Here is a 20,220-nt window from a genome sequence, read left to right on the forward strand (position 1 = left end):
CCAAGAATAATAGAACAGATTATGAACAATACCGTAACATCCTCGGTTCAAGATTTGACTCAAAAGCACCACGCATTTTTCACAACATGCTCACTTAATATAATACATAGGTCAATGACATTACCTTTCCTTCATGAATCAAGTGCCCTCACCCAACAATAGAGAGTAGTTCTACACACAATAAAAGTTAAGAATAATTAGGAACTCAAGATAGAAAAAATTCACTCACTCTCAGAATAACATTCATATGCCACAAAAGATCCACCATAGTGTACTACTCTACTAATCGAGCTTGTTCAGTCAAGGATCAAGTAGGACTTTAATTGGTTGTAATGTAGGTTGCGGTACAGGTAGGATACATTTAGATATAAGAGTAACTACACCTCCCTAAATACTTTTAATACATATACTTAACCTTTAAACTCCATGCTTATGTCAAACCATAATTCCACCTTCACATCTGTATATGTCATCTCCCAAATTCTTTAAGCACAAATACATCAAGAGTTACCACTATCAATGAATATAAACTATTTTTTTCATCTTCTTTTTCGATTCAAGTGGCTCATACTTTTTCACAACAGTGTACCATTCTCCTTATTTCAATATTTTCACTCAAAAGCCAAACCAACCACCCCTCACTTTAACTTTTACAAAGTTTATACCAATTTCAAGTGCTCACGAGAGGTAAATGGTTCAAATAGATAAGGCTTGTAATATGGTTACCAAACAAATAAGATTACAGGCTCAACGGGGTTAACTATGATACATAACAATTTGGTGGGTAACATATATAGCTGGCTCAACAAAGAAGCGCCTATATCACTTCCAACACTGAACAAATCTACTATTTCGCTTTTCAAACACACGGGGCAAGTTCTAGACATCAATTGCACTGCACAGAATACACAAAGCCTCACACACACATGACACAAAACTCACTCAGGGTCGGACTCATCAAGACACTCTAATCAAAGTAGTTAAGCAAAGTTAAGAACATACAATTTAAGATGTTTATACAAGAATAAAAAACTGAACCTAAGTGTCACAACTAAAACACACATTATTCTCAAGGCATAATGAAGTCAAGAGATATTGCTTTCATTAAAAATCACAGCACAAGATCTCCTACTCCTAAAATAATTAACTACACCTGATTCAAACAAAACCCTTAGAAAAGAACCACGGTACAAAGAAAAACCAAGGGGGGTTATTATACTACCTACTGAAAAATATTTTCTTTTTCTTTTTTTCGACTTTAAAATTTTTAATTAAAAGAAATGAAAACACACACAAGAGATGAAAACAAACAGTTATTTACATAATTACATTCACACCCCACACTTTAAATTGTGGCATGTCTCCATGAGACATAAATAAAAAGGAAGAGGTAAATAAAACTCCCTAGGACTTTTCCGCTTCCGAGAACTTATGAACTCCACTCCTAATTCTGAATGCATTTTTCGATTTCGCTCCTCGGGATTCTTTATGGAACTCATCAGGCCAAAGTCCTTTAGGAATTTTTGAAAGACCCGCTCTTTTCTTTGTTTCTTGGCCTCATTTTGAGCGGAGGATTGTTCTTGTAGGATTATTCGTAACTTGTTTCTGCATTGATTTACAAGATCAATCCCTGCATATTCCTGTAAATCTCCAAAAAACAAAATCTACATGATCAAGGTTAGAATAAGATAATGAAGAAGAAGGGTCATGTGAGTGTTCCTCTAGTACGTTCAAGACCATTTTCATTCTCTTCTAATAAAATTTGTGGTTGCAGATAGGTGGATGGAAATTTGAACTCTTCTTTTATTGATGCACAATCAACCCAAGTCTCATATTTAATTATCTTTGTTGAATAAGAGTCCTCTTGTAGAGTGGAAAACTCTCTCTGTAGATGTTCATCATCTCGGGTAGGCTCAATTTCACACGGTATCTCTTCCATATATTCACCATCATAATGCAATGATCTTTATGAAAGTGTACTTATTAGTTGATCCACTTGCATTGTCATGTTGTTAGAGGCTTCAACATCATGTGTGAACCTCTCTTCCTTTAACCTCTCATCCACCTTATTAATGAACTTATACATAAACTCTTCTAAACTAACATTCTCCTCTTGAGGTGGGTGTCTCACTTCGCTTGCATTCTAGTCATAATAAGGGTTTTCATCCCAACCAGAATCAGAATTGTACCCATATGAATCCTCATACTTGTACGGACTAGAGACAAAGTGAGAGTATTCAAAAGATGAACCGTAAGAAGAATACCTACCTGCTTGACAATCAACCCATAGATGATTTTTACTGCATTTAAAACACGTAGTACACCGCTGATAATATTCAGCTACTAACTCTTCAACCGTTTTATCAGGCTAGTTGTACTCCATCTTCACATCATTTAGAGTTCAATCTCAAGAATATGCTCTTCAAGGTTTCCTCAACAAAAAAAATCTTGAAGAAAGGTTAACCAAACAAAACAAAAAATAAAGAAAAAGTTAAAAGTTAATTCCTAAATTAGCACTACAAACTACTTCAAACACAATTGATTGCCATTCCCCGGTAATGGCGCCAAAATTTAACGAGCGCAAAATACACACTTAAATTGTGTTCGCTAGTCAAATATAGTATAGTACAATATCGTGTCCACATGAATTGGATTTAAACAGTATTATCGTAATTTGTAGCTAGATTGCTATTTATGAGGATCAACGGTTGAGGTTTATATAATTAATAATTGAAACTAAATAAGAACCTAAGCTATTGACTAATGACAATCTCAACAAAGGTAAGCAAGGAAGTTATCAATGGGAGAAAATATGGGTTGATAGGATAGGTGCAAGATAATTGTTCGGGATCTAACTCTAGATAATTCACTACTAATGCTCAAGTGAATCTCTCGAATTTACTTAATTAACAGTATAATTGTTTAGTAGAAACTCCTCTCTTGATTAAGTCTCAACCTCACAATATGAACCAATTTACGCTCGGTGAAGATATGCAAGAATTCGTAATGGATTGATCTTTAAGAGAACCTCTTTCGATTATTATCCTAACTAGGTTTAATCAAGGATTCAACTAGGCTCTTTCGATTACTTATAAGAATCTATGAACTCAACCAACAATATAGTGCAAATATATCACAAGTTATGCCTCTCTCAATTATAAGAACAAGTGAACATAGATGCAATAATTAAATCTTCCAAAAATAATTCAAATACATAAAAATAGAGTTATAATCCACAAACAACCATCAATACACCAAATCCATCAAAACCCAAAAGGTTCTACTCCATAGACATGGAGGAGTTCTTCACAAATAAAACAAAAATAGAGGAAAACATAAATACAATCCAAAACCGAATTTGAGTGAGGAAATAAGAATGAAATCCATGTGCTCTTGCTTCTCCTTCTTCTCCTAAGCTTTCCTAGGTCTAAGGCATGTCAAAAATGGTGTTTTGGGGTATTTAATCCGCCCCAAAATAAATCCCGAACGAAACTACCCTTTTTAGTGAAATAGGACTTTTTTCCGGACAGGATATGCGCGATAGCGCACCTGCTCGCGCACTTGGTCACGCATTTAGCACATTTTTTTGCCCCAAGTGCGCCCCCAGATGCGCGATCGGGCACTCGGTCGCTCACCTGGGTGGTAAGTTAGGAATTTGGGGAAAGGTAAAACATGAAAGTTGTAGCCCTTTGAAATAGCTTTCCAACGATATATTGTGGAGCCCAAACAGAGTTCCGAGCGAAAAGTTATGTGCATTTTACTGGACAATGCGCAATATGCATGTTCTCGATTCTTCTTTTCGTTCTTAAAGTGCATTATCATCCGTTGATTCTCGAACACGATCCCAACTTAACCCTTGGGCTTTTACTCTGATTTCAAAGCTCTAAAATAGCAGGAATTCATGCCACAACATCTACATATCTCGGAATCACTCCTACAGGACATAAAATACACAATAATTGCAAAACACGCCTAATTAAAGCTCAACGTAAGTAAAGTGCAGTGAATTAGAGTGCAATAAACGACTAAAATACGGAATTATAGCCTACCATCATATAATAATCTAATTTTTTGCCTTTACATTCTAGTTTGATTGATAATTTTCTTTTCCTAAGTACAAGAATTTATTTTATGTTAAAGATAATCGATTTTTAATTGAGTACTTTAATTATTCATCACTATTTAATTTAATTATCATCAATATATCTTGGTAAATGATAAATTTGTGTAAAAATAATTGATTTTATAGTGTATATTGAAAATGTAATCACCGAAATATGCGTTTGATAGTGTATGTTTCATATTTAAAAAAAATCGATAAAAAACCGACATAACCGAATTAAGCCGAATCAATAAAAAAATAATTTAATTAATTTAATTTGATTCTAATGTTTAAAATACCTACTTAATTGATTTGATTTCTTTTTAAGAAAAAATCTACTCAAATCTTAGCATGAACCGGATGACCGGTATAAATGTTGGCTAACCAAACTTTGATTTAGTTCTGGCATGAAAAGACAGATGCATTGTCACAGCATAGGGTGCTCACTTTGAATTTTAGTGGAAAAAAGAGCAGAGGAAGTTTTATTACAACGTGGCGATTAAAAGTGCAATTGTCCCATTTTCCAATCTCATTAGTTGATAAAGTGGGGCTGTGGTCTTCGTGGCAAGCAACCTTCATTTTTAATTAAGAGGTTATAAGTTTGAGTCATTTCAAAAATAAGGTGGAGAATTCTTGAAGGAAAAGATGTCGAGTTTTTATTCAAAATAATTTTTTTACCTCATAATAAAAATAAAATCTACGTACACACTATCTTTCTCAAATACCACTGATGAGATTATAGTGATGGTTGTTATTGTAGTATTCGGTGATAAAGAGACGGCGTTTGATTTGTTTTGGCTGCACCACACGTCGCCATTATGTCCCCATGAGATTCTGCCCTCTATTCAGCGCCGTACGCACCACCCCACGTGCTTTCCCAGTACTCTTTTGTCCCGCACTATAAAACTCTCTTCCACGCGCCATTTACTCACTTCCTTAGCTCTACTCCCTCTGATTATACAACATACTTTCCTTTTTAATTTTTTTAAAAATAAATGATATATTTTTAAATTTGAAACTAATTCAACTTTAAATTTTTTATTTTAACTATTTTATTCTTAATAATTTTTTTTATAATCACATAAAAGTCATGACCCAATAAAGTTTTTACCCCTTAAAATTTTAAAAACACAAATTGTAAAAGATTTCTTTCATTTCTTAAAATCTTTGTTGCGTCAAACTTACTCATCTAAATTAAAACGGAATAAGTAGCATTTTATGGAGTATTTATAATTTAAAATTACCATCCAATTCATAAATTTGTCTGAACCACATTTACATTGACATTTATCTTTTGTGTCATGCTTTTACAATAATTTAATGCTATATCATGTTAGAAATAACGATATATTCAACATGTTATATCAAAAGATCTATATTTCAGCTTGAAATCTTTGTCTACTCAAATGCCCACAAAATGTGGAATAAAAAGTACTTCCTCTTGTATAATTTATTTGAATTTATTTGACTGAATATGAAATTTAAAAAAATTATGAAATTTCTAATACTTATGATAAAAAATTAAGTCATAAATATTTATGTGACTATAAATTATTTTATTAATGATAAAATAAAAATTATATAATTAAATTATTTTTAAATTTAAAAAAAGAACAATTTTGTAAGCGGATTAATAAGGAAATAAATTTATATAAATAAAATTATTTTTATTGATATGAAATTTCTAAGGGCCAGAAGTAGGGGTGGGCGTTCGGTTCGATTTTAAGAAATTCGGTTCGGTTATTTCGTTTTCGGTTTTGTAAAAGTAGTAACCGAAACCGAACTGAAATAAGTTCGGTTCAGTTCGGTTTATTTCGGTTCGGTTCGGTTTTCGGTTTGAACATTATCATATTGGGCTCTCTATGTAATAATTGAACTGACGGATTTGTTGGTTTTCTTTCAAAATTTCGGTAAATTAGACTGAAACCAACCGAAAAATTGTTGGTTCGCTAATAATTCGATTTTTCAGTTAACCGAACCAAATAAATTAATAACTGAAACCGAACCGAAAAACTAAAATTTTAAAATTTTAAACTGAAACCGATCGAAAAATCGAATAACCAAAACCGAAATCGAAACCGAAATAAAAATAAATTCGGTTCAATCGATTTTTTCGGTTCGGACTAAAATATGCCCACCCGGCCAGAAGCACGCAAAAGGCTCGAGCCATTTAAAAAATGCAAGGATATAAATCAAAGAAGATGGTATTACGGACATGAAGTATGATTAATTTAAATTAGCTTTTTTTATTTATAATTAGTGCGGTTAAGCGTTTAAACTCATAGTATTAAGTCGAGCATAAAATAAATCTGGACCGCTAATAAGGAAAATGATAAACTTTTAACTACACGAGATCTAATCTCTTCGGTATAAATCAAAACTTTGAAATTATCAATTTTTCAAGGTGAATGTAACATTGAAATTATTTGAAGCTGTAAATAGTAAAAATATGGTATATCGAGGCACAAATAATTTTAAAAATTTTAGTCACCAAAATTAGAAAAAGAACAACAAAATGTATTATTATACTATATAAGAAAAGAAATGATCATACTCCTGATGCCCGCCAGATGGCGTCTCGATAAGCAATTGGAGTAATAAAAAAAGATATTAAAATGGAAAGAGAGGTAAACCGAATCTACTCCACAAATTCCGCCGACGAAAAGAAGGAATAGACTATAGAGTAGAGTTTGGAGTAGGGCCCATCAGAAGCGGCATCGACGAAACGACTCTACACAAAGTCCACACGTGGGGCCTACGCCGCTGTCCCCTTCCTCCCTTCTGCGGTTCTGCCTCCTCCTTTCCTTAGCTTTGCCTACAAATTTATCCACATCACACTAGCCAATCTGCTCCTTCCACGAATATCCAAATTATTATTTTCCTTCATTTTCTTAAAAAATATTTATAACCATTTAACCTTAAATAAATTAAAATAGATTGTCAATATTTCATAGTATAATTTTTGCAACTCTTAATATATTAAAGTATTTACATTTCATTTTGATGTGATGCAATTTTCTTTTCTTTTAATCACAACTTTGATATTTTCTCACCATTAGTACTTTACCTTAAGTTCTATTTTATGTTATGATATTCTTTTTATACTCCCTCCGTTTTAATTTATGTGAACACATTTGATTAGGTACGGAGTTTAAGAAAAGAGTGAAGACTTTTGAACTTGTGATGTAAAATGAGACACATATATTTTGTGTGGCTATAAATAATTAAATAAATATAAATTATTTCCAAATAGGAAAATAAGTCATTCTTTTTTATATGAACTGAAAAGAAAATATGTTAACATAAATTGAAACGAAGAGAGTATATCTCAAGAAGAATAAGTAACACTTTAATATTTAGAAATATCTAATATTGAACTTTGATTTTATCTTTAATAAACTAATTATAATTACATATACATCGATGACTTGTTTGTAAATATAAATTTTGAAAATATGTTTTTTTATTTCTGCACCCCAATCAAACACTAGTATGTAAATTGGAGCGGAGAAAGTATAGAAATCCATAAAACATGTTATATTCTGCTTTTTATTTAACACAATCACATAAAATGATAGGAGTAGTAATCGTTAAAGTGACAATTTATATATTTATCAATTTAACAATATATAATATTGAAAGGCGGAATAGTACACGTGCCGGCCACCTTAGACACGACATGTAATCGTAATCATATGGGACCACAATCTATCGCCATCCAGGGACATGGATTTCTGCTACTTAGACTGCATTAATTTTATTTTTATACCGAATTTGTTGGTGTTATTTTATAATTTTATAAAATGAGATTTGCAAAAAGTAATACATACGCGAATTTTATTCTTACCTGCTAAAAATAAAGATAAAAAGGAATCAAAATAATAAAATAATATCATTGAGCAAAAAAATGATAAATAAGATAATCGAGCCCGAAAGAAGCAACATACAATAAAGAAATATGTAGATAAAAAAATACTAGGACACACATAAGTATTTTTTTTCTACTTTTAAAGAAGTTATTTTTTTCTTTCTCTTAAAAATTATTTCTATTTTGTTCAAAAGCGGTTTTTTCCTTTAAAAAATTTGACAAATACCTTAATTTAAAAAAAAAATATTTTTCTTTAATAACAAATACTTTTAGCCAAACAGGCTATAAGCATGACACTAGATGCAATATTTGTATAAGCGGCATTTGGACAATTTCATATAAAAAGTTCTTTTAAAAAGCTTAAGGGAGATCTTTTAACTAGTCATTATTTTTAAAATATTTCCTCTTACTCCAATTTATTACTATTAAAATAATGAACAAGGTTGTAGTACAAAAAAAAATCAAAGACTACCGTCCAAACAAACATATGCTATTGCTAACCTTTTCTTATTCTTTAGCTTAGATGGCCGGCCGGCAACGAACATTCGAACTATACAAACTCGAGGAAAAAGTTAAAAACAAAACAGAAGTAAAAGCACACACCAATTTTCTTTTGAAAGAAGTAAAATTCAAAAGTTTTCATTAATGAGCAGATCTAAAAGATGAGTAATGAGGTACAAATGGTAGAAACAGCAAGAGATAATTAACAACAAACCCCCTCAGCTGCAAAAACAAGAACAGTTTTTAAACCTATATACAAAAATCAGCCCTTAATCACTCTCTAATTAAGTTGTCATTATCAAGCTTCCATAGGTGGGGCAAGGTTAAGATCAAGATTTAGTTCTCTTCTAGCTACGCCGCCTCCTCCGTAATAGTTCTCGTTCCCCGCAGTCGATGGGCTCGAGTCACTATGAACTACCCTACCACTAACGCCGTTAAACTCAACCGCCACCGGTTCAAACCCGAACGGCTTTGGCCGGTTCAGCACTCCGGTTGGCACAAAAGTACTGTCGAACAACAAAATTGACTGGCCATTAGGCAGAACCGCCACTGTCGGTTGCGGATGAAAAATCGGAAACCCATTCCGGACAGGGTTGCCACCTTCACCAACAGCGTTCAGACGGCGCGTGAGGTCGAGCTCAAGAGGCGCGTGAACGCCGGTTTCCCCACTAGAGGACTCTACAGGGCTGCTGCTGTCACTAGTCAGAGCTCCCATAACAGGTTGATGATGGAAAATCGGAAACCCATTTCTCACCAATCCAACTTCTGATTTACGACCACCGTGGTCACCGCCTACAACGACCGTTCCAAGGGGGCGCGTTAAGTCAAACTCAGACGGAGCGTCAGGCGCGTGAACATCGGTTTCTCCACTGGAAGACTCTGTTGGTCCACTGCTGTTACTGGGACACTGATTCTCCGATGGCAAGGGGAAGTTCGTCTTGGCTTTGGGTCCACGAAACTCTCTGGCGGCGGTATCATAAGCCTTTGCCGCCTCTTCCGCCGTGTCGAAGGTGCCTAACCAAACTCTGCTCTTCTTGCCGGGATCACGGATTTCAGCAGCGTAACGACCCCATGGCCTCTTTCTCACTCCTCTGTAGTGAACCTCTTTAACTCCGTTAGTTTTAACATTTCCTCCTTTCAAACTGCCATTTAGCTTTTCTTTCATAGCCAATTTTGTATAGCTGAATGGTGTTTTTTGTGACTGAACGTGTAAAGATATATAACTTGAGAAGCTGTGGTTCTACTTATGATGTGTAGAGGTGCTTATATAATTGAGGATAGAGGGGAAAGCAGAGAGGGTAAAACCTTTGTCTTGCATTTAACGGTGTATAACAAGCAAATCTTCTAAAAGACAATGGTACTATTGGATTTTTTACGTAATTCTTTGTCCGCTACCATTTGTTTGGACGTAACTTTAACCAAATTAAGTTGGGGTAATATGTACAGAATATTGAAAATATCCATAATTCAATATTTTATTATTATTTTGTTCATTATTTACTAATTATTTAAGTTTCCACTTAAAATAGAGAATTTAAATTTTAAAGCTTGCTTAAAAAGTACTTAAATAAATAGGTTTCGCGCACATAACTCTAATGTTTTAAAAGTAATTAATGCCCAAAAAGAAATTGGGCCAAATTCTCAATTTTCAACTTGGTATACTTACTTCTTTCAACTTCAATCAAATGGTAAAATTATTTGCCACTAAAAATTGATGGTAATATATATATATATGTAGGGTAAAATTAGTTCGTATTAAATACTCGTCTAATAGAGCGACACGTGAAATCGGAGACAGATGAAAAAGCGAGACAAGTGAAAATCAAGACCGGAGGCAACAGTTTCGGTTGGCATCAGGAAGCACCTGAAGAGAGTATTGCTCATGAAGACAAACGAATGTCTGCTACCCGATAGCATTCAATGAAGAATATTTTACAGTATTAAATACATAGTCAGTTATAGAGAATATGACATTCATAGCCCGTCGTTACACATTCTTCAATAGCCCCCATAATTATCATTTAAGAAAGGCTTGATCCTAGGACTTTGTTCCTTAGGTGCAACTATAAATAGAGATTTCAACAGCCATTGTAAGGGGACGAATTTTCTTACAAACTTATGCTATATACTCTTCAAAAGCTCAATAATACTTTATTGCTTGTCTTCGAGTATTTCTATTACTGCATTCGGAAACTCTCCTCTCAAAACCAGAGCTATCTGTTGCTTTATCTCGATTTCAACGGTAAGTCTTGCAATTTTTTTAATATACTTATCATTATGGGATCAAATCGATTCGCTTGTCTATAAACCACGTTACAAATTCAACTGTACCTTTTTACGGGTAAATAGTTTGGCGCCCGCCATGGGGTTTAGACAATTGTGTAATTGGGTTGATCCTTGCATCTATTACTAACCTGTTTGATTCTTTGTTTCTTAGCGAAAAATCATTAAAATCACAGATAATGACGTCAACATCACGCACAACGTTGAGGCCAAAGGAAATCAACCTAAACACGAAGATTCGATCAGTACTACCTGCAACGAGGGAGATGAAGCCATGCCGGTTCATGGAGGACAATATCCACGACACGTCCGGGAAGCAACTCCTAATGATGCCGAGGACAAGTACGTTGCGAAAACAATAAGAATCCTGAGGGAACAACAAAAGGCGATTATGGGCCATCTTTCGCACAAGATCAGGTCATGATAGAGTTGAACCAAGCGTTGTCGGGTGCTTCCAGCAACGCGAATGAAAGAGGTACAGTTACTTCTGGAGCTCCCGCAAATCAAAGAACACAAATGGTTGATAACAATACCCCGAGGGGTGAGGTCGACTTCGACATGGTCGGGGGTAACGAAAACGGATCTGGTAACAATAACGAGAACGATCCTTTTAAAGCCAAACTCATGCGGTTTATGAGGGAAATAAACAGCCGAATGGATCAAATCTCGGGAGCACCGCCAGTGTTGAAAGGACCGGACTCAAAGAAATATACTTAGTTGCCGTTCAAACCAAGCGTCGCACCAGAGTTAATACCGAAGCGGTTCAAATCTATGGTGCGAGTACCATGGGACCAAAGGCCACCGAACTAGGGACTGCCGACATCTGCGCGAGGAGGTGGCGACATTGCTAAAATATGACCATCTCAGAGAATTCTTAAGCGATAGGCTAAGAATAACTACGACTGCAACCGGGATAACACGAAACCCTCAAAAACAGGAGAAAATCTTCCTCGTCTAATGATCAAAAAGATTTTCGGTGGGAACGAGATTAATTGTGTAACTTATTCTACAGCGAAAAAGACAAAAATATCGGTAAACCATAGCAAAAGACTTCGGAAAGTCGTCGAGGATGATATCACTTTCACGTAGGAGGACGCAGATGGACTCCTACTACCGCACAACGATGCTTGGTAATTTCTTTTAATGTTTTAGATTTTAAAATAAACGTGTTTTGGTGGACCTAGGGATTCAGCCAATATTATCCAATGGAGAGTGCTGGAATAAGCCAAGCTAACCAAAAACATCATTCCGGACACAAAACTCCTCGCCGAGTTCAACTTAGTAAGCGTGACAACCTGAGAAGAGATTCTGCAGCCCACGAATGCGTAAGGGATAACGAAGATGACCCTTTTTAAAGTAGTAGACGGTGATATAGGCTACAATATTATTCTTGGAAGACCATGGCTACACGAGATGAAGGTTGTGACGTCAACATACTATCAACTTCTGAAATTACCTACCTCGGAGGGAATTAAACAAATAAAAGGAGATCAACTGGCGACAAGGAAGATGAACACGATCTCATTTTCCAGTAGCTAAGAGAGGAAGCGTGCGGCATAGCAATTATAGGAACTGACGCCTGCTCCCGAGCCGAACGAAGTGAACAAGGGAGAGGAGCCGTCAGAATCCTATCAGGTACCAAGATACTTCCACGTACTAGAATAAACGGATGCAACCAAATCCACAGTGGAAGAACTCGAGCAAGTCGCATTGTTTGAAGAATTCTTGGAGATGAGGTTTTACTTGGGGAAATAATTAATTATAGAATTTCTTAAATTTAACGTTGACTATTTTGCGTGGTCACATGCTGATATGACAAGTATTCCGCTAGAGATGGTCATGCATAAGTTAAGCCAAGATCCTAACATCCTTCGGTAAGACAGAAGAAACACCATATTGTCGAGGTGAGACACAAATTTGTCAAAGAAGAGGTAACTCGATTGCTTGATGTCGGTTCAATCATGGAGGTAAAGTTTCCTGACTGACTAGCTAATATAGTTGTAGTTCCAAAAAAGAATAATAAGTTTCGTATGTGCGTAGATTATAAGGATCTAAATAAGGCGTGCCCAAAAGGCTCGTTCCCATTGACAAACATTGATCAATTAATTAATGCGACGACCGAGCACAAGTTGATGAGTTTCCTCGATGCCTATTCCGGGTACAAACAACTTAAAATGAACCTGGTGGATCAGGAAAAATCTTCGTTCATAATGAACTTTGGCACATATTGTTATAATATGACGCCTTTCGGGCTTAAGAACGCTGGAGCCACTTATCAGATGCTTGTGAATAAAATGTTTAAAAAATAAAGAGGGACAACCATGGAATTTTACATAGATGATATGTTGGTTAAGTCTTTGAATGCATGTGATCATCTTAAACAATTAAAAGAAACCTTTGATATCCTAAGGAAGTATAACATGAGGCTTAATCTCGAATAATGTGCATTCGGAGTCAGCTCCGGTAAGTTCTTAGGGTTCCTGGTGTCACAAAGGGGGATCAAAGTCAACCCCGATAAAATTAAAGCCATCAACGACATCCCCGACCAGCTATTAAATGTTAAAGAGGTTCAAAGGTTAACAAGAAGACTGACCGCTTTGAGCAGATTCATTTCTCGGTCTTCAGAAAAGTGTCATCACTTCTTCTCACTTTTGGAAAAGAAGAACAACTTCGAATAGACTCCAGAATGCCAGCAGGCTCTAAATGTTTTGAAAAGATATTTATCGAGCCCCCCACTACTATCAAAACCGGAGGAAGGCGAGCAATTGTTTATTTACTTAGCGGTCTCGGAGGTTGAAGTAAGTGTCATCTTAGTAAAATATTTTGAAGGTGACGGTACGCAATCTCTTATCTATTATGTTAGTAAAATTTTAACAGGAGCGGAAACTCGTTACCCACATCTGGAAAAATTGGCCTTACGTAGTCGCCGCTCGAAAGCTTAGGCCTTATTTTCAATGTCATCAAATAGCCGAAGTGACAACCTCTCCCCTACGGAATATCCTTCACAAACCTGAACTATCAGGTCGACATGCCAAATGGGCAGTCGAAATGAGTGAATTTGACATAGAGTATAAACCCAGGACTGCGATCAAGTCACAAGTCTTGGCCGACTTTGTGTCCGATTTCAGTCCTGGACTGTTGCCTTTGGCCACCAAAGAAGCAGTGATGGTGTCGGAATCGACATCGGGAGTCCGGACCTTGTTCACGGACGGAGCTTCCAACGTGAAAGGGTCCGGGCTAGGTGTAGTACTAATCACGCCTATGGGAGAAACCCTGAGGTAGGCCATAAGAATTGTTCCCTTAACTAAAAATGAAACGGAGTATGAGGCTTTGATTGCAGGACTCGAGCTGGCCCGGGGACTGGACGAGGTCATAGAAATCAAATATGATTCCTAACTGGTAGTAAATCAGGTCTATGGGATCTTTGACGCCAATGAGGAACGAATGCAACAATATGTAGTGAAAGTCCAGACTCTACTCGCACAGTTCAAGGAATGTTCAATTACCCACATCCCGAGGGAAGAAAATGCGGAAGCAGATGCACTGACCAATCTAGGCTCATCTACGAAAGTGAAGGGATCAAACTCTAGAACGATTGTGCAATTTATTCATTCGGTATTGGATGTGGAAGGTTATTATGAAGTAAACGCGACCAAATTGGTCTGGGACTAGAGAAATGAGATCATTGATTATCTCGAGCACGAAAAATTTCCCAAAGATCCCAAGGCATCCCGGGAGCTGCGCACTAAAGCAACTCGCTACTGCTTCAGGGGAGGCCAATTGTATAGAAAGTCTTTCTAAGGCCCGTTGGCCCGATGTTTAGGAGCCTCTGAGGCTAATTACGTCATGAGAGAAGTTCATGAAGGAGTTTGCGAAAACCACTCGGGCGCGACTCGCTAGTGTTGAAGTTGATTAGGCAGGATACTACCGGCCCCGAATGGAACAAGACACTAAGACATTTGTTTAAAAATGTGATAAATGTCAACGCCACGCGTCGTTGGTGCATCAACCAGCGGAATTATTGCACTCGCTTTTGTCACCTTGACCATTCATGAAATAGGGGATGGACATAGTCGGCCCGCTATCGCCGGCTCCCGGTAAGGTAAGATTTCTTTTGATTTTAACTGACTACTTTTCTAAGTGGGTTGAAGTAGGTCCTTACCAGAAAATCGACGAGCGCGAAGTGGTCGATTTCATGTGGGAGAACATAATTTGCAGGTTCGGGATACCAAAAGAGATAGCCTGCGACAACATGCCACAATTTATAGGCGCGAAAGTCACAAAATTCCTTGAAGACTAAAAAATCAAAAGAATCACATCATCGCCATACCACCCAAGCGCAAGCGGCTAAGAAAAACAACAAACAAAGTGATTATTCAAAATCTCAAAAAGAGACTGGAAGCAGCCAAAGGCAAATGGCCCGAAGAGTTACCAGGATTTTTATGGGCATACCGAACGACGGCCAAGTCAAGTACAGGAGAGACACATCCCAGTGGAAGTAGTAGAACCTACCATGAGATACTTCCGGGAGGACGAAAAAGCAAACAACGAAGCATTGTAGATCAGGTTGGACCTTGTCACTCCCCAAACCTGAAGGGATGTGGCCGGCACCCGGTACCATACTCGGCCCGAGCGTACCACTCTGTAACTGTGAACTCTAGAGAAATAACCCTCAACCTAGGCCGATGAGGCCATATTCTGAATCATCTAAAAATATCGTCTGTCTCATCTAAGGGGTAAACATACCCAAAAACTCATATAGTGTTATACAAACTATACAGGACTTGTCTACAAGCCTCTAGAGATAGTTGAACTGTATCATGGTCGGGACAGGGCCTCGACCTACCCATAAAACCTGTATATATATAAAACGGACTCCAAGGTATAGACCTGGTAACTCCGGGGAAGTGGAGCTTACCAACCAAGCTGATATTTGGCTCTGTCTACTGGGAAGGTCTATCCAGCTGTCTATCAAGACCTGTGTAACTGCCCTGCCATAGTAGGCTTGCTCATAGGCGCTCGGCCATACTAGGCTCTGTATCTCGGCCATTCTGGGATCGCTCATAGGCGTTCGGCCACAGTAGGCTCGGTATATAACTTACCATCTGATCAGAGGTTGCCCAATAGGAGCCTGCCCACCGATTATAGCTCGATGGTGGTAAACATACTGTAACACTGTATATATATATATACTCTTTGCTCTCTTGGCTGAAGTAAGACAATACTAAACTGAATATGAAGTCCCGATAAGGGAGAATACTGTAACTTCTGAGACTAGGATAATGCGAATAAATTCAGGAATGCGAACTTCTCTTTATGCCTCGTTATCAAACTCATGTAGTTATGGGATCATGCCAAAATGAAGAAAGGTTTAGCCTTAACATACCTTATCACAATATTTCCAATCACCAACTTGAACTCGCCTCTTCTCACCTTAATCTACAACAACGATAATAATACTATCATTAAGTTACGAAAGGTACAACTAACGCACAACGAACGACAAGCTTATTTTGTATTAAAATGGACAGCATCTCCCCTATAATCCTTACTTCCTCCAAATTCAAGATAACACCACAACACCAAAACAACAATAACAACATATATACATTAGTTTCCAACCTTATTCACACCACACAATACTACAAAACAGCCCAACAGAACCCAATCTCTTCATACACAAAACGACCACCGTAGTAGTATCAACAACCCGAAATTGTTACGATGAACAACAAGCCCAACATCCTGCATTTATGTGGTTTTTCTCCATAACCTTCCTCCTCCAAAACTCCACAAAACAGTAGTAAAACACGCTTCCCAGTAGCACCACAAAACAGTCCATAAAACAGTCCATAAAATAGTCCGCTACAAGTGAATAACTCAAACTCACGGCTTCCGATCACCGTCCCGTGAGTTCTTACAAATATAGAACGACTTACTATGCATATACAAAAGAAAAAATGGATGAAAGAGAGCAGTAAAATTACCTTATTTGTTGGATAACTCAGCTCCTATCTTGGTTCTTCAAACTCTAGGCTTTACCTCCAATTAGAACTTGAAAGGGAGAGAAAATCAATTGGGGTTTGGGGGAAATATTTGGGAGGAGTTTTGCAGAGAATGAGTCTGGTTATTTTGCCCTATTATCAGCCCAATATATGAAGGTAATAGGAATTTAAAAATGCCTCTTTGAACGACCCGAACTGGCCCATTTTTGGACGACCCGAACTGGCCCAGTTTTGGATTCTCGTTTAAGCAAGTAGGTGACAGTCTGTGCAGTCTCAGAAAAACATCCATATATCTCTACTCCAATATCATATTGACAAACGGTTTAATGCGTTGAAAAATAGACTCATAGATCTTTACTTTGATGGGTGGAAAACCCCATAACTCTATGTATATTGGGATAAAATGCCAGTTACATTGGACCCAAAGTTTCAGTAAAACGTATGAACGTAACTTGTGATGACTTTCATCGACTTTTGTTCCACCACTCGCTTGACTTCAAAATATAACACACGACTATCGTACGACTAAAATAACTCATAACATAACCTCCTTATCATGTTAACCACCCTGGTCTCACTCCAAAAGTACATGCTATAATATTTCCCATTTTGTCGATTTTCGACGAAACATTATGTTTTTCAATTCCTTTAGCTTTTGAATCTTCCAACCATCTTTGTACTTGTTGTTCATGATCTTCAATATTTGTAACCTCCGAGGTAATATGATTAACTTACTTTGTAAACTTTTCAAATATGATTTCATTTCTGAGCTTACATCAATTGACTTACGACGTACTCGTACGTATGAAAACATGGGTTGTAACAGACCTGCTCAACGAATACATGGACTTGGTGCGTATAAGGATAGTGACCCAGAAACAAAGAATGGAACGATACTACAATCGAAGGGCCAGTCTCTATTATTTCAACGTAGGAACTTGGTTTTAAGAAAAGTAACTCAAAACACCTGTGAGCTCAATGCAGGAAAGCTGGTTCAAACGTGGGAAGGCCCCTAACGAGTTTCAGTTGTCAACGGGAAACCATCATATGAATTGGAAAATCAAGACGGAGTAAAATTGCCAAGCAACTGGAATGTGACATACCACAAAAGGTATTATTATTGATGCGCACCACCTATACTGAAAGTATGTGTTACACTCTCTTTTCCTTCATCCAGTTTTTGTCCCAATTGGGTTATTCTGACAAGGTTTTTAATGAGGCAGCAACGGAAAGCATACTACGAAGAAAGCACTATCAGCAGATATAAGACCTTTAAACGACAAGGCATGAAAAGAACGAGCCACTACGGTATAGTTAGGTAGTCTTTGGCTCGATAGCAAAGTTCCTAACGGGAAGCAAATCTTGCTATCAGACCAAAAGCTATCCGACCATTCACGAGTGCCCCTTTATTTCAAACCACTAGGGGTGGTTAGGTAATATTTTACTCGGTAGCAAAGTTTCTAACGAGAAATGAAGCTTGCTGCCGGACCAAAGATTATTGAACCATTCATTAGTGGAGTCAACAAAGGAACAAGACTTTCAGTGTTCAAATTCGCATATTTCGCATTCGAACACTAGGGGAATGATATGAGAATACTACAACATGACCGTCACACAAACCGGGATTATGAAATCCGGGAACAAAGAAGTATCATCGGGATCGGGGACTGCGCGGCTAGTCCCGTAGAAACAAGTTGTACAAACTAGACACAAGTAATGGCAATTTCTTTTCAACACAATGAATGCTTATGTACTTTTGAAAATGGAAGGAATAAAGTAAAGTCCTTTTATTTTTATCTTGTTTCTTGTCCAAACGATGATTTAATTTTATCATTTGAAAGTTAATCAAGTACTTCAAATGCTAGTGTCAGAACGAACATGAGACGTCCTCTTCAAGAGCACCGTAAACATAAGAGGGGCCTCTCTTATGAAACCCTCACAGTAAAGGATTGGTCCCGGAAGAAATTATTATTGATGGCCAATTTTGACCCTTCCTTTTTAAATTAATTTATTTATGCTTAATAATTTACAATATATATTTTAAAAGTATTCTCTAGTAATTAAAGCCTATTTTTACAAATTAATCAAGTATTAGTTTTAAAATTAATCACGTAGTATTAATATTATGTAATTTAAAATATATTTACTATATTAAGATTATTGAAATATATATATATATATATTACATATGTATTATAATTAATTTGATAAATAATTACTTAATTTTTAGTAAATTAGGTTACTATGTTAGTATTTTGAAATTAGTGCTATAATTCGAAAAAATGAAGTACTTACAAATAATTAATTAAAATAATTAGTAGTATATTTTATAATTAAAATTTTTACCGTATTTTATTCAAAATTGTTAAGTTTATTTAAATTAATTTCAAAAAGGGATCAAAGACAAAAGGCTGCAATTGCAATTCTCAATTAAATGCAAAATGACCATCTTTTAAATTATTTTTGACCCAAACGTGCAAGCCAGTCCAAAATATACCCAGTCCAAACACCCCTCTCTTTTCACAGTGGCAATCCTTGCCATCTTCTTTGCACCAATCACTATGTGCCACATCACCTTCCCTCACCACTCACAAAACAAACGCACTCGCATCTGAGCCGTTGGTCCATCTGATCAACGCTTCACATTTAATCTCCGATTTTCTCTTAATTTTAAATACCCGCCCCAGAGACCTCTTCCCCACCGTCCAAAATCCCATAATCTAACAGACACCAAAAATCCTCCCTAAAAATCCTAATTGACCAAATTATCAGGGTCGTTGATATAATGATCCAACGACCCAGGTTCTATATCTCAACATTAACCCACGAGACCAACTGCATTCCCCCCCCCCCCAAACTCTAATCATTCACTCAAAGACCTGGTCGTCTCTCTTTCCCATTCCTCTTTTCTTTTCTCTCATATCCATCAACTATCAATCTCCAAAACCTTGCACAAATTTGTACAAAGGTCACTCAAAATCACTCAGGATCATCTCTTATGTCTCTTTATCCGTGAATCTAGCCGGTAATTTCCTATCTCAGCACTCAAAATTGAAAACTCAATTCTGGAACCCTAAGCTCAAAAATTATTGGCCATATTTCTCCATCGTTCTTTCAAATCCAACTTACAGATTCGTCTGCTTTGTCCCTAGGTTATGAACCCCGTAGATTTCATTTTCCATTTTTGTTGATTAAATTTGCAACCCCTAATCTAAAACCCTAGACTCAAAGATGCAACTTCAAATCTCCAGATTTCCTTCTTGTTTTGTTAAATCAGAACATGCATGAGCATATTTTAGAGCCTCATCATGATTATTCGAAGTTCAGAGGTCAAATGCAATGACCTCTGGACATTGGAGCTTTGACCGATGGGTTTTGCCTTCAACGGTCAACCTTCTTCACTCAGGTAAATTTGTCCATCATTTTCCCATTTGTCTCTAAGATTTTTCACTCGATTTTGC

The 20,220-nt window shown here is 36.7% G+C and overlaps 1 protein-coding gene across 1 annotated transcript; it reads right to left on the minus strand.

Annotated features, from left to right (window-relative positions):
* Positions 1-8,576: 8,576 nt before the first annotated feature.
* Positions 8,577-9,757, minus strand: LOC104107403 (ethylene-responsive transcription factor 4-like). The gene has a single exon (XM_009616195.4). It carries the CDS (start codon positions 9,634-9,636, stop codon positions 8,770-8,772), a length of 867 nt encoding a protein of 288 aa, XP_009614490.1. The 5' UTR covers positions 9,637-9,757; the 3' UTR covers positions 8,577-8,769.
* Between the last annotated feature and the right edge of the window lie 10,463 nt (positions 9,758-20,220).

Source organism: Nicotiana tomentosiformis, chromosome 6 (assembly GCF_000390325.3).
Source record: "Nicotiana tomentosiformis chromosome 6, ASM39032v3, whole genome shotgun sequence".
NCBI classification, from domain to species: Eukaryota; Viridiplantae; Streptophyta; class Magnoliopsida; order Solanales; family Solanaceae; genus Nicotiana; species Nicotiana tomentosiformis.